A 13,687-nucleotide genomic window follows, 5' to 3' on the forward strand; every position below is an offset into this window, starting at 1 on the left:
TTCCTGATCTGTATCTGCTTAGGTGTTGAGTTTCCATAAGGAGATTTTGAAGTCTTGAGTGTCTTTTCTTTCCTTTGGTAAGACACAGATCCTCTGGACTATTACTTATTTGTCTTTGGCTGTGTGGGCTCTTTGTTGTGGCTCTCGGGCTCCAGGGGACGTGAGCTCAGCAGGTGCTGCACACCTTGGGGCTTAGTTGCCCCGAGGGATGTGGGATCTTAGTTCCCCAGCTAGGGACCGGCACCTGTGACCCCTGCATTGGAAGGCGCATTCTTAACCCCTGGACTGCCAGGGAAGTCCTGAGTATCTTTTCTTGAAGGAGACTAACAGTCGGTAGGTAGTTAGTTGGGTAGAAGTGGTAAGGGAGGGGGTGTAGTGAGAGATAGTGGAGAAATCTAAGCTACTCCTTTCGTCTGTAACTCATCTGCTGCTTATGACTTCCCTCATAGCTCTGTCAGTAAAGAGTCTGCCTGCAATGCAGGAGACCCAGGTTCGATTCCTGGGTCAGGAAGATCCTCTGGAGAAGGAAATGGCAACCCACTCCAGTATTCTCGCCTGAGGATAGAGGAGCCCAGCAGGCTACAGTCCATGGGATCGAAAGAGTCGCGCACAACTTATTGACTAAACCACCACCTGCTGCTCAGTCGCTTCAGTCATGTCCGACTCTGTGTGACTCCATGGGCTGTAGCCTACCAGCCTCTTCTGACCTTGGGATCCTCCAGTCACGAATACTGGAGTGGGTTGCCATGTCCTCCTCCAGGGGATCTTCCCAACCCAGGGACTGAACCCATGTCTCCTGCATTGGTAGGCAGATTTGGTACCACTGAGCCACCAGGGAAGCCCCCAACTCATCTAGTCTTCATTCTTAATGTACAGTTAGGGAACTACTAAACTCCTTTTATAAACATGTTGATTCCAATATTTTACAAGCATGAGAAGTTTGACCAAATTGGGAGGAGTGAGCAAGCTTGACCCAAGTTCCCAATTCTGTTTCTTCAGCATACTGAGAGTAATAGTTGGCATTTTAGGCAATCTCATTCTCATAAAGTAATTAAACAAACCTCCTTCTGTTTCTACCCACCGGCAAAGTCCATTCGGTCTCATCATTCTTGGACAGGTGTAGAGGAAAATCTTAAATCAATTTCAGACGGTGTAAATTGCTTCCTTTTTGTTATCTCCTGGGCATTACCCTTTCCCCAAGAAGATAGTTTATTAATATATGCATTCCTAACTTTCAGATTTTGTATGGGTGGAGAAAATGAACAGCATGTATTGTATGCACCGTGTGGGGTAAATGCTATTTAAATATCTGGTTCGAGCTGCTAAACATCTCGCTAATACGGGATCACTGGCTGGAGTCCAGGTTTGTTGGTTGTTGTTTTTTTCTTTTGAGGAGGGGTCAGACTTTATAGAGAGCTAAGCCATCTGTCCAGCAAGTTATTTTAAGGCTTTAATGACAAATGCTTTGCCATGTATTTCATTGTGTAGGGGAGAGAACTAACGTTTTACAAAACGGTATCTTTAGAAATGTCTTCCACATTCTGTCTTGCTATCGTTTGAGGGTATTGTGGTCCCGATTTGGTAGCACGCATCTTTGTACTAATGTTTTTGCAGAATTAATTAGTTCATTAAAAGCAGCATTTGAAAACTGGCTTGTTGATAACACAGTGTACATCTTCAGAAGGCTGCTGCTTCCAGGAGGTATCGAGCTTCTCCTAAAACAGATGCAGGGGTTTTGTAGCCACGTCTTAAGCAGTAAGACTTTGAAGCATCTCTCTTGCCTTCTTTGAGGTTGCTTCTGCAGGACTCTGGCTGCTGCTTGTAGTGGATTTTGCTGGCTAATGTAATGAACTCCTCAACACCTCAGATCTTCATCTGCTGAAGAGAACGTTGTGTTGTAGTTGTTTCATAACTGCCTGACTGGCATCTGCATAGCTTACTTTGCGTGTCCTGTCTCTTTCTTGGGCAAATATTTGAGGAGTGTCTGAAGGGTGCCAGGTACGGTGGTCATGTGCTGGGATTCCGCCTTTCTAAAGAAAGCGGTAATGTGATTCCATGGAGAAACCTGTTGGGGAGATAGACATTAAACAAATAATCACTCGGAAAAATTGCTTAATTACAACTGGGACAGGAGACACAGAGAGGATTAAAAAGTGCCATAGAGGTGAGATGAAGGCCACTGAGTGATGGGGGGCCCGGAGGCATGTCAGACATGGTTTCCCCGAGGAAGTGTCCTTCAGGCTGCAGCCCAAAGCTGAGCTGGGCGTGGGAGCGGGAGGAGTTACCAGACAAATCCTCCAGGCCGAGAATGCAGACTGCGCCCTGGTGCCAGGTGCTGCCAGCCTGCTGGGGTCATGGAGGGAGGAGGTGGGGCCAGACCAGCTCCTGGACTTGGCCTCCTAGGACTAGAGGTTGAGTTCACCCCTGACTTATGCCTTCAGGGGTGATGCAGAAGGCAGGGGGCTCTTTCTCTATAGAAGCACGGAGGTTCCGTAAAGCTCAGGTATGATGTGGCTGTCAGGGCAGAAAGGTTTACTCACTATCAGGTGACCTCAAAGGTCACAGAAGTAGGTCTTTGCCTTTGTTGAAAAGATTAGCAGTGAAAGGCAGTAGTTTTAAGAACAAACGTTAGCCTTGAACTCCAACGTAGAAGCATGATTTTAAGATGATCAGAGCTAGGAGATCCATTGTACCCCCATACAACACTTCAGTGTGTTCATTTGTAGGCTGATACATATTTATTTCTAAGATGAAGATAGCTTTATTGAAAAATACTGTAAAGTTTACCATTCAGAAAGGAACAAAGAAGAAAACCAGATACCTCCATTCTGGAACAGGTCTAGAGGAGTTATTCTGAACTTGGGGTCCATGAATGGACTTTAAGGGATCTATAAACTGCAGAGAGTTGTATGTAAAATTGTGTGCAGACATGTGTTTTTGTTTTCAGCACCTTCTGAAAGGGATCTGTGACCCAAGATAGAGTTAAAAGCACTGATAAGCCGGAAGGCCCGATAGTCTTTTATGTGTTTGCAGAAAGCCTTAGAGTTCAAAGGAAGTGTCTGCGTGTGGCTTCACAAGGCTCAAGACTGAAGGGGGGCATTGGGTGAAGGCCCTGGTCAGTGGGTTGCAAGCAGCCTGGGAGTCCAGCAGTGAGGGGGTGCCTTGTGAGCTGTGCTCCAGGGTTGCTGACTTAAGCAGACCACCTCTTGGAGATGCCGTTACGTCCCTAGATTGACAGGGACATTGAGTAAGAGGACCTCTGGACCCCAGTGTGAAGTCTCTGACCAAAGACACAGGAGGAAGCCGAGCTCCTTGAAGAAAATCAGGAGAGAACAAGGTTTATAGGGCTTCAGAGATGAACGTTAGGAACCTGAGAACGGCATGATTGTTTCTGATGAAGCAGAGATGTTGGAATAGTTGAGACTGAAACTTGGTCCTGAGGAAGGCTGTGGAAACCCTGAGAAGGAACCGTCAGATGCACAAAGAAAATTGAATCAGAAACCATTGAGAGTCTGACTGTAACGGGGGGGGGGGGGGGCAGGACAGGGAAACGAAATTCTCTCAATTGCTTAAGGATTCATTTTCTACCTGAAAATACTGAATCTATGAATCACACCTTGATCTGAACCTGTGATTTCTAGGAGTTTATGTTTCTAAAAGCCTGGTTCTTGGCCCAGCCAGCCAGCTGATGGGCTGCGTGCTTCATGGAGGGAGAACCAAGCAGCTCTCCGTTTTCGAAAGGCCTCTGTAATGTAAATAGGAACAGCAATCTTTCCAAGTTATTACCCTGTTAACAGGTTGACAGATATGTGCAAATTGTGACTCACTGCTCAATTTGGCACTAAATTAATGTCGTTCCGCACCACGTCTGCTCAAGTGTAAACTAGTCACTGCTGCTGTGTCAGTGCTTGTTTGCCTATATTCCAAAGGTAAAAATTAAAGTAATTCCATCCTGCCGCAGAGCGCAGTAGAACATATGGTGGCGTGTGGGAGGGCGGGGAGCGCGCTGTTCCTACCTGTCCTGGCCCTTCACGCCCAGCCCTGCACGCGCCGGCATGGCTGGCGGGGCACACTGGCCGGGGGGTGCTGCCAGAACAGCCCCCAGCCCCGGTAGGAAGAAAATGTCATCTCCTCAGCCTCCAGCTTTTTAACTTGCCGTTCCAGACTTTCCTTATTTCTGTCAAGTCACTAGTGGAGGATTTGTGGTTTGAAGGTTGGGTCTACTTGAAAATGAAATGTTTTGCTTCTTTGCTTCTAGGATTTAGACATTGTTTTCCTCAGTGAAAGATACAGCTGACTTTTTCTCTTTTTGGCAAATACATAATGTCACCTGTGAAAAGGAAATTTGCATCTCCTTTATGTTAGGCGCGGGAAGGAAAATCAGTCTCCTTGAAATGCATTTGTGCTTAATAAAATCTTTGGATCGAGCTTGCTGAGCTTTATCTGAGATCACTGGTTGGAGAGGGATCAAAAAAATACCGCCCCAGACCTCCCTACTTCCCTGTGTCCATGTTAGGTATTTCTCCTAGGAACTCTTTTTTTCCCTCCACGGCCTTCCTTTGCAAGTAAAGAGTTCACATATAAAGGATTCCAGAAATGGCCAGAAACATTTATCATCTGCCCTTTCAGAACTCTGGCTCCTGCTGAAAGCAAGTCAGGTAGTTGGCTTAGTATCCTGAAAGTCTACACCCTGAACTTGGTTCTGGAATCATCACCTAGCCTACCTATCCCCCTGAGTTCAGCCTACTAGAGACACAAGTGTTCTAGAAAGTAGTCCCTTCAAGGTGAACGATATATGGGAGAGCAGATTAGGATACCTTTGTGCTGAAGTTCTGCATGTTCATTTGCATTCTGCTGTCCAGAACTATGATGGCTATTGATTGAGGATTCTTTCAGAAGGCATTGCCAATCCCCCTCCCCATTAGCATATACTTAGCAATGACCTCCATCCACACAGGACGGCACGTTTTTGCTTCCTGCTGAGTCTGAAAGAACCGAGTTTAAACCATACACATAGAGTTAGCAAAGAAGTATGTAAATGCAGAGATGTTTCCAGTGACCTGGTGTCAACTTTTGACATGAATCTTGCCACGTGTCTTCCACCATCTTCAGAAACAGGAGACAGTAATGAAAAATGAGTTCATTTCCTCCTCTCTTCATCTTTTCATCTCCTTGTAGCATTTAAGCTTAGAGCCAAGGTTGTGCATCATGAAGCTGTAAACCTAGGAAGGACCATGGAGATGATGTCTTTGTCAGTCTTCCTCTTAGCCATCCAGGAAAGATTGTTTTCTAAACCATTGTTAAAGTCTACAGAAATAGGGCCTCGTAGGGCCCTGCCTTTAAGCAGTACCTCTTACACCTCTTTTCTTTCTGAGCTAGTTTGCTTTTTAATGCCACAGCCTCCTCTTATGGTCCTTTCTCAAGGTGGAAGATGCCTGTGTGGCACCTGAGTTTGTTAAAGTCATTTACATGCTTGAAGAATACGTTGAGTCTCCCTGCTGGTAGCCCTCTTGTGCAGGGGCAAGTAGCCTTGAAGGCATCTCCACCTCTTCTCACACATCCTTGTTTTGGTCTTCCTAACATCATTCCTCACCACTGGGCCTTCTAGAGTTCTCCTCCTTTGTCAGCTTGAAGTCTAAAACTGCATGGAGTGTTCTCTAAGGAAAACCTGATGAGTTAATCAGCGAGATTACTTTCTGACTCCCCACAGTTTAAATGTTGATAGTCACGGCATTGTGTTGTCTGCTGTCTCTGATGAGCGCCAGGTTTCACACTTAAGTCTGTTCATGTTGTGAGTGGAGAGCTAATCTCTCTCTTTCCCCAAGAGAACATAGCTTTTACATGTCCCTGATCTCATAGACATGTAATTTAATTTGTCATATCCGACGGGTATAAAATCAAATGTAAAAGCCTTAACAGATAGTTTTGAGTCTCAGCTGTTGTATTCTGCATCCCCTTTGTGTCACGTGACTGTGGACAGTGAGCACAAATGCTTCTATGTTTCTCCTCTCTGAAAATCTGAACCAGACCCAGTTCTCGCTCTGCTGATGCTGTGGGTTGGCGTGTCTTCAGTGGGCTTCCACTGGGGCCGTGGAGGTGGGAGGGAGTCTTCCTGCAAAGAGTGGGCATCTTGCAGACTACCCATAATGCCCATGATAGGCCAGTGAGAGTGTTTGTAATTTTTGAGGTTTTAATATATGCCATGCTAAGTGCTTAGTGTTGGTAATCTCAATGATTATTAAATCTTAAGAGGTACAGGTTCCATTTGGGCCAGAAAAACAGAAGACTGCCTTTCAGAGGGATGTTTCCAGGAAAAAAATGGCAACTGATAGATTGTCTGATATGTTTGACCATAGTGAGAGAAGTTTTAGAGTCAGGTAGGGAGTTTAAGGGAAAAATTTGTAATAGGTACAGAGAAAACTAATCGAGTAAAAATCCAATAAAACAAAACAAACAAAAAACTGTAAATAAATGTACCCATGAGCCACTGTGTGGCTCATTTATTACAAACATGCAAATGGGATGTCTCTGACAGTCCAGGGTTGAGACTTTGCCTCCCAAAGCAGGGGCCATGGAGCTAAGATGGCCTGCCCGCCTCGTTAGAGAAAAGCCAAAACATAAAGCAGAAACGATACTGTAACACATTCAATAAAGCCCTTAAAAAAATAAGCAAATATTTTAGAACGTGAACAATAAATACTGATCTAAGCAAAAATTGTGATGTAATTTGAATTCGTTAGCCTCAAACCCGAAAAATGGGAATGACTTCAGATACTTAAAACAGAAGGAATTTAATCCAGAGATTTGACTGTTGGAGTGATTGAGATGAGAAGGAAGCAGGACGAAAGAAGCAAGCAGAGGTGAGCAAAACAGGAAGCCACTTCCACCCCTAAACCAGGGGACAGAGGGAGGGGCCCCAGTCAGTGGATCCCAGCGGCCAGGAAGGTGGCGGGATTAAATTCTGATCTATAGAGGAAAGCCACAACGTCATACCTTAAAATGAAAGACCAAGAACTGGCATTAAAAACACATCACGTGGAAATATGGAGGTAAATAGCAAAAGAAATCACTTAAAAAAAAAAAAAAAGGATGGTTCTGGAAAGCAAGAGGAGGAACTGGGGAGTCATATTTTTGCTTAAAAAAAAAGGCCTCATAAATCCCACTGGCCTTCTTAAAAATGTATTTCACTAATGAAAACTTAAACTGAGAAGAGAAGTCTCTAGTACACTGTATATTTGTATCTCTTGAACTGGGGCTCCAGCTCTTACATATGTGTTTCTTCCTCTCAGATATGTTGACGACGTGATCAGCCGCATCGACCGGATGTTCCCTGAAATGACCATCCACTTGTCCAGACCCAATGGAACATCCGCCATGCTTCTGGTAAGTTCTGTCTGACCTGTTTGTAGGGACATGTGCACATTCCTGTGTTGTCGGAGCTCGGGAATGGAAATTCAGTCGCAGTTTGATGGTGAAGAGTGTGTTTCTTCTCTTTACTGGCATTCTCTAGGTTAAAAATTCTGAATGTGGATTCATTGCTTTTGAATGAAATCCCAGAGCCCACCTAAGAGTTACTCAGACAGGAAGTACAGTGTGAGACTCCATCACCTGTCAGTTCATGGGTTTTGGTGAATCTCTTTTGCAGTATCCCAAAGACAATGGAAATGCTCACCTGTTGGATCTTGCTGATAAAAACAGCCTCTTAAAACAGAAACAGGTTTTATAGGAAATCATTTATAAAGTTCATTCCATATTTGAAGCAAGTGTCTGCGACCTTATCACTGACGGTTTCTGATTTTGTTGTTTCTGATGTGACTCTGCTCTGAGCAAGTTGACCCGTGACCTCACCACTGATGTGTGTATTTGCATAAATTCACCAAAGACAGGTGTGTTTGAGACTTCAGTGGTGAGATGACTTCCTGGTGCTCTGTGTCCTAATACACAGTTGAGGAGCACAGATACTGAGGAGCCTCCACATTTGCAGAAAAGGAGAATTAACTGAGCAAGAGCAAGGCTTTTGGTGGCCATCATGGAGGCAGGCTTCAGGATTGAGCGCTTTCTACGTCTGGCCACCACTCTTGCTCTGTGGCCTGGTGTAAATTTCCTGGACTTCAACATTTTACTTTCGTGAACTTTTACAAATATCCAGTCACCCAGGATGAGTGAGTATTCACTCAGTCCATGTACCTGAAGAGGGCAGACTTATCGTGCGTGTAAATGGCTTTGTCTGTGGCCGTGCTGGGTCTTCATCGCTGGGCAGGCTTCTCTCTCGTTGTGGCGAGCGGGGGCTTCTCTCTAGTCACCGTGCACTGGCTTCCCCTTGCAGTGACTCCTCTTGTTACAGAGCCCAGGCTTTAGAGCACGAGGCCTCCCTAGCTGTGGTGCATGGGCGGAGTTGCTCCAAGGCGTGTGGGATCTTCCAGATCAGGGATTGGAGCCGTGTCTCCTGCACCGACAGGTGGATTCTTCACCACTGAGCCACCAGGGAAGACTCTCTCTTAAGAGGGGGAAAGACATAGGATTGTTAAATGGGTGGGATTTCGTGTGAGAAAAAATTAAGTGACATTCATCTGGGTGACATGCTACTTTCCTTTAAAATTCTTCCAGTTAAAAAATACAGTGAATGAGATAACATGGTGTTCTTTCACTAGAAAAAGAAAACAATTTGTACCTGTCTACAAAACATACGGTATTTTCTGCCCCCTGTTAAACGTACAGATTGTCTACGGGTTAAGATCCTCTAGACCCAGCGGCCGAAACATAAATTCTGCTTCCAGGATGCTTGACAGGGACCAAAGCGTTAATGAAGATAAAAACGAAAGCATCTACAGCGAGATAGGTCTGCTCAGATTATTTCTGGGTCATTGGGCTTCCATTTCCTCATGAAGGTAGGAATTTGGCATTGATGGGAATGAGCAGAGAGAACAGGATTCTGGGTAAACAGGGTTAAGATATTAGAGTTATTTCCACGTGAGAGAGTGGGCGTTTATTTCACAATGACCTGTCAGCCTCATCTGCTTTCTCACCAAGCTTCTGTTTTAATAGGCTGATGAGAGTTCAGGGGCTCGAGTCAAGGGCAGAATTCTATTTTATATACACCATTTTGACTGCCATGAGTGGCTAATTCAGATCACTGTGCATCTGGCCAGCTAGCTGTCATCTTCCCCAGTTGACATGGGAATTCACACAAGGTGGAGCCTATTTATAGGAAGAGCAGTGGGTGATCTGATTCGGAATCAGATCACCAGGTGGATAATCATAATTTTAACATCATGGCTTTATTTGGCTTTTACTTTTAAAAGATGGTATTTTATTAGATGGCACGTTTCTGGTCCACTGCTGCCACACATGTCTCTGAGGTCAAAGGGAATTTTCACCGGGGCAGAGAGCAGGAATGGGGGCTGCCACCTCCCCTCCTATGCTTGCTAGTCGCCTTTTCCCTATAGCCGGTGGAGGAGGTGTGGGGCCTGTGCTGTACGCAGTGGGGAACCGCTGCATGAAGTTCAGACAAGAGTTAAAAGCTGTTTTCTGGAGCTTCTTCTGAAATGAGTTGTGTGAATCCGGGAGGCAGGTACCCTGAAAGTTTTGGGGGGCAAGTGAGACTGATAGAGAGGCCAGCCAGCCTTCCGTGAGTACAAGCAACAGAGACCTGCTCTGATGAACTTAGATACGAAAAGCGTTGCCTTTTGTCTTTGTTTTGCTCTTTACTGATGCTGGCTGGTCACAGACATGAAGAGCTGCTCTGCCAGGAAGAACAGAAAGCAGGATGGCTCCAGGGGTGTCAGGAGCAGGACCACGTCCTTTTGGGACCCCATGGCCCGAGTGATTGGGCATCAGCTGCCTGCCATCCTTTCATCCACGCCTGTGCTCATACATCCTGGGAGATCACTCCCGCTGGCCTAATCTGGGGTTGTTCCTCTCCCCCGGGGGGGGCGGTGGTGGTGGTCTTGCCTTGGTAGGCCCCCAGAACCACTGTGGAGTGGAGGGAGCCATTCCCCCCGGGGAAGAGAGTCGGGGCAAGAAAGCAGCACTCGCTGACACAGTAGTGTCCCCTGTCCCTCAGGAGCCTGGGTTCACCTGTCCTCATCTCCTCTCACCCTCATCGTGCCCTCGAGGGAGGCGGCACCGATCGTTTTCATTTTACAGGCGAGGAACCCGAGGTGGTGGTTTCTCCAGGGCCAGGACCCTACTCCCAAGCCTCCAGGATGCTCCTTGCTCCTGTCCCTGATTGTAGGTCATGGTGGTGCTGAGTGAGTTTTGGACAACCAGGGGACTTCCCTGGTGGTCCAGTGGTTAAGACTCCGAGCTTGCACTGCAGGGGGCACAGATTCATTCCTGTTCAAGGAACTAAGATCCCACATGCTGCACAGTGTGGCCAAAAAAAAAAAGATTTGGATAACCAAAATTACCAGGCAGGTAATTTTTCCTTATTATTTTGTAAGTCCTGTCATGTGTATGTTAGTTATAAAGTCTAATGTTGAATCCCTGAGCTCACATCCAACCTAAGAAGCAGAGTGTAACCACTGTGCTCTTCTCAACCCCCACCCCTCCCCACAAGATTGCCACCATCCTGATAATCGTCTCCTCTTCCTTTTCTGAGTGTGAGTTACCATATGGACATGTATTCCCGGGTAACGTATCATTGAGTTCTGTTGAATTTTGAGCTTTGTAAGAACAGTATCGTATTGTGTGATTGTTTCTAAGATGCATCTGTGTTGGTGGTTGTATGTGACAGCCTGATCATCTTCTTGGTTGTGTGATAGTTCAGTCTGTGACCATACACACTTTATTCTTTCTCCCATTACTGTGTGTTTCGGTGGTTTCTGGTTTTGCTTTTTAAATAATGGTAGTGTGAGGACTTCCCTGGTGGTGCACTGGGTAGGATTCTGCCCACCGATGCAAGGGACACAGGTTCGATCCCTTTTCTGGAAAGATCCCACATGTTACGGAGCAGCTGAGCCTGAGTACCGCAACTACTGATGCCTGCACGCTCTAGGGCCCACGGGCCACAACTGATAAGCCCCTGTGCCACAGCTGCTGGAGCCTGCATGCCCCAGAGCCAGCACGCCACAGCTACTGAGCCTGAGTGCTGCAACTACTGAAGCCAGCACGCCACAACTACTGAGCCTGAGTGCTGCAACTACTGAAGCCAGCACGCCGCAACTACTGAGCCTGAGTGCTGCAACTACTGAAGCCAGCACGCCGCAACTACTGAGCCTGAGTGCTGCAACTACTGAAGCCAGCACGCCGCAACTACTGAGCCTGAGTGCTGCAACTACTGAAGCCTGCATGCCCCAGAGCCAGCACGCCACAGCTACTGAGCCTGAGTGCTGCAACTACTGAAGCCTGTGCGCCTTGCTCCACAACAAGCGAAGCCACTGCAATGAGAAGCCCACACAACACAGAGAAGAGTAGCCCCCATTCTCCGCAGCTAGAGAGAGCCCACACGTGGCACCGAAGACCCAGTGCAGCCAGAAATAAAGTAAATAAATAGAGCCACGTGTACTTGTCAAAAAAAAAATAATAATAATGGTGGCATGAGCATTCTTGTACATACGCCAAAATATTCTTTTAAGCTTTATCCCAAGCCACCGAGCCAGTGCGGGCCCCTCTCCAGCAGAGAAAGGGGCATGTTGGGAGCACTGGAGTAGATAGTTTTTTCCAAAAGTCACACAACCTGTACAGCGGCGTGCTGCCCACTCTGCTGTACATAGCAGCCCAGAAATGACTAGTTAATAGCCTGACCTCCATGAGTCACTGAACTCTAGAGCATTCCGTGAACAAGACGCAGGCTTGGTTTCCTCCGTCAACAGGCAGTCCCTGCCAAGAAGCAGCAGGGTGCCTTAGATCTACAAACATCGGTTCCTGGGATTCCCTACCTGTCATCAGTAGCTTCTTCACAGTGTAGAAGGAGAATGGAAAAAATGAGGACTGTATATAGACTGATGTCTCTGTGAGCCTGGGGTCACCAACTGGAGCCTGGACAGCCCAGTCATGGCTAAAGTGAAGTCTAAGATTTCAGCCTGTTACGTAAGCCTTAACTGCTGTGGCCAGCTCTGTTCGGGGGCTGTGTATAGAAATGGTGTGTTTTCAGGCAATTTGGAATCAATCTGGCTCCTCTAAAAGCTCAACCTGCCTTTCCTTGTCCTGGAGGCATCAGGTTTCAGAGCCTGTGAGACTTAGGAGCAGTCTCCTGTGGGCCTGGGCTGTGTGCTTGACCTGGAAGCCCAGGCACATACCTGCTTCTGCTGACTGACCCATGGGGAGCAGAGGCACAGGAGACAGGGTGGAGGAGAGAAAGGGGACAGACGGGCGGGGTCAGTGTTGCCTGTGTGAGTCCACGAGTGACGCAGCAAAGCGCCTTTCTCTTCTGGGTGTGTCAGCCTCTCCCCACGGCTGCAAGGGGGCCTGTTGCTTAGCGGAGAGGGAACAGGCCTCAGTACTGGCCTGCTTCCGGAACTCTCCGGGCAGTTATCTTCTGAACTGCTCCTGGCGTCTCTGTGAGCCTGGGGTCACCGACTGGAGCCTGGACAGCCCAGTCGTGGCTAATGTGAAGTCTAAGCTTTCATCCTCTTACGTAAGCCTTAACTGCTGTGGCCAGCTCTGTTCGGGGGCTGTTTCGTGTTGTGTAAGTTAATAACTCATGATATAATAAATCCTGCTTCCGTTCTTTGAAGAGATGAGCTCAGTCATCCAAAAATAAATCTAGCTCTGTTGATATTTAGTTTCAGTTAATCTACCGCCTAACATCCCATTATTAATTTCTTCAAACAGTCAAAATATTGTAAGAGCTTAACTGAGTCAGACTAGAACAAGCAGCTGGCTCCTTTCGGCATTTAAAATATTAATCCACAATGTTTTACTGATCCACTAGGTATGAAAATGTAAGAGAAGAAGAAAAAAATGAACCTTCAGCCATGATATTTGAAACATACCTTAATATCTTATAAATTAATCTTTCTTTATATGTTATATGGTTTGCAGCAGATAAAACTCATTTATCAGTCTCTTTAATGTACATTTTTACCAACCCTCAATTTCTTTAGCATATTCGTGCCTTGTTTTTGAATGATACATCTGTTTTAAACCAAGAGGCTCATCATCTCATTTCACTGTATCCCAAGCTCTCTGAGATGGGAAAGACCGTTGAATAGCTAAACTGCTTAACTGTTCTGGGCATTGATTTTTCTGCTGGGTTCAGTAGTTCTCAAACTTCAGAGGCTCAGGAGTCACCAGTGTAGTTTGTGGACAACCCATATTCCTGGCAGGATGCCCGGAAATTCTGATTCAATGGCTCTGGGGTACAGCCCCAAGGCCACACTCCCCACCCGTGTCGGGTCATCTTGGAGCTCGTTTCAAACAGCATGATGTTAAACCATGGTGCCCTTGGAGTTCCGATGAAGGTGGGCCTTTTGGGTAAGTCCAGATCAAGCGTCAGGCTCTTTTGTGAGTTGGTTGCTGAAGCATTTGTGTATTTATTCAGTAACCTGAGCAGCAGGAGAGGAAGGCATAGTACTGGGTCCTGTTGAGCACTGATCACCGTCCCTGCTCTCAGGGCACACGCATTGCACGCGTGGGTGGGAGACCAGCCAGGCCTTGCATAATATGCTGGCTGCGGGGGCCTGGAGGAGAACAGGACGGGGTGGGGAGAGACAGAGGGCGTGGTGTGGGCAGCAGAAACAGACCA

At 46.7% G+C, this 13,687-nt stretch overlaps 1 protein-coding gene across 1 annotated transcript in view; it reads left to right on the top strand.

Moving 5' to 3' along the window:
* Positions 1–13,687, top strand: part of MED27 (mediator complex subunit 27) — a 217,583-nt gene that overhangs the window by 130,528 nt on the left and 73,368 nt on the right. The window contains exon 4 of the mRNA XM_065928197.1: positions 7,290–7,383. Coding sequence (XP_065784269.1) covers positions 7,290–7,383 — 94 coding nt within the window. The remainder of the gene's footprint in view (positions 1–7,289; positions 7,384–13,687) is intronic.

Source organism: Muntiacus reevesi, chromosome 3 (assembly GCF_963930625.1).
Source record: "Muntiacus reevesi chromosome 3, mMunRee1.1, whole genome shotgun sequence".
In the NCBI taxonomy this organism is placed as follows: Eukaryota; Metazoa; Chordata; class Mammalia; order Artiodactyla; family Cervidae; genus Muntiacus; species Muntiacus reevesi.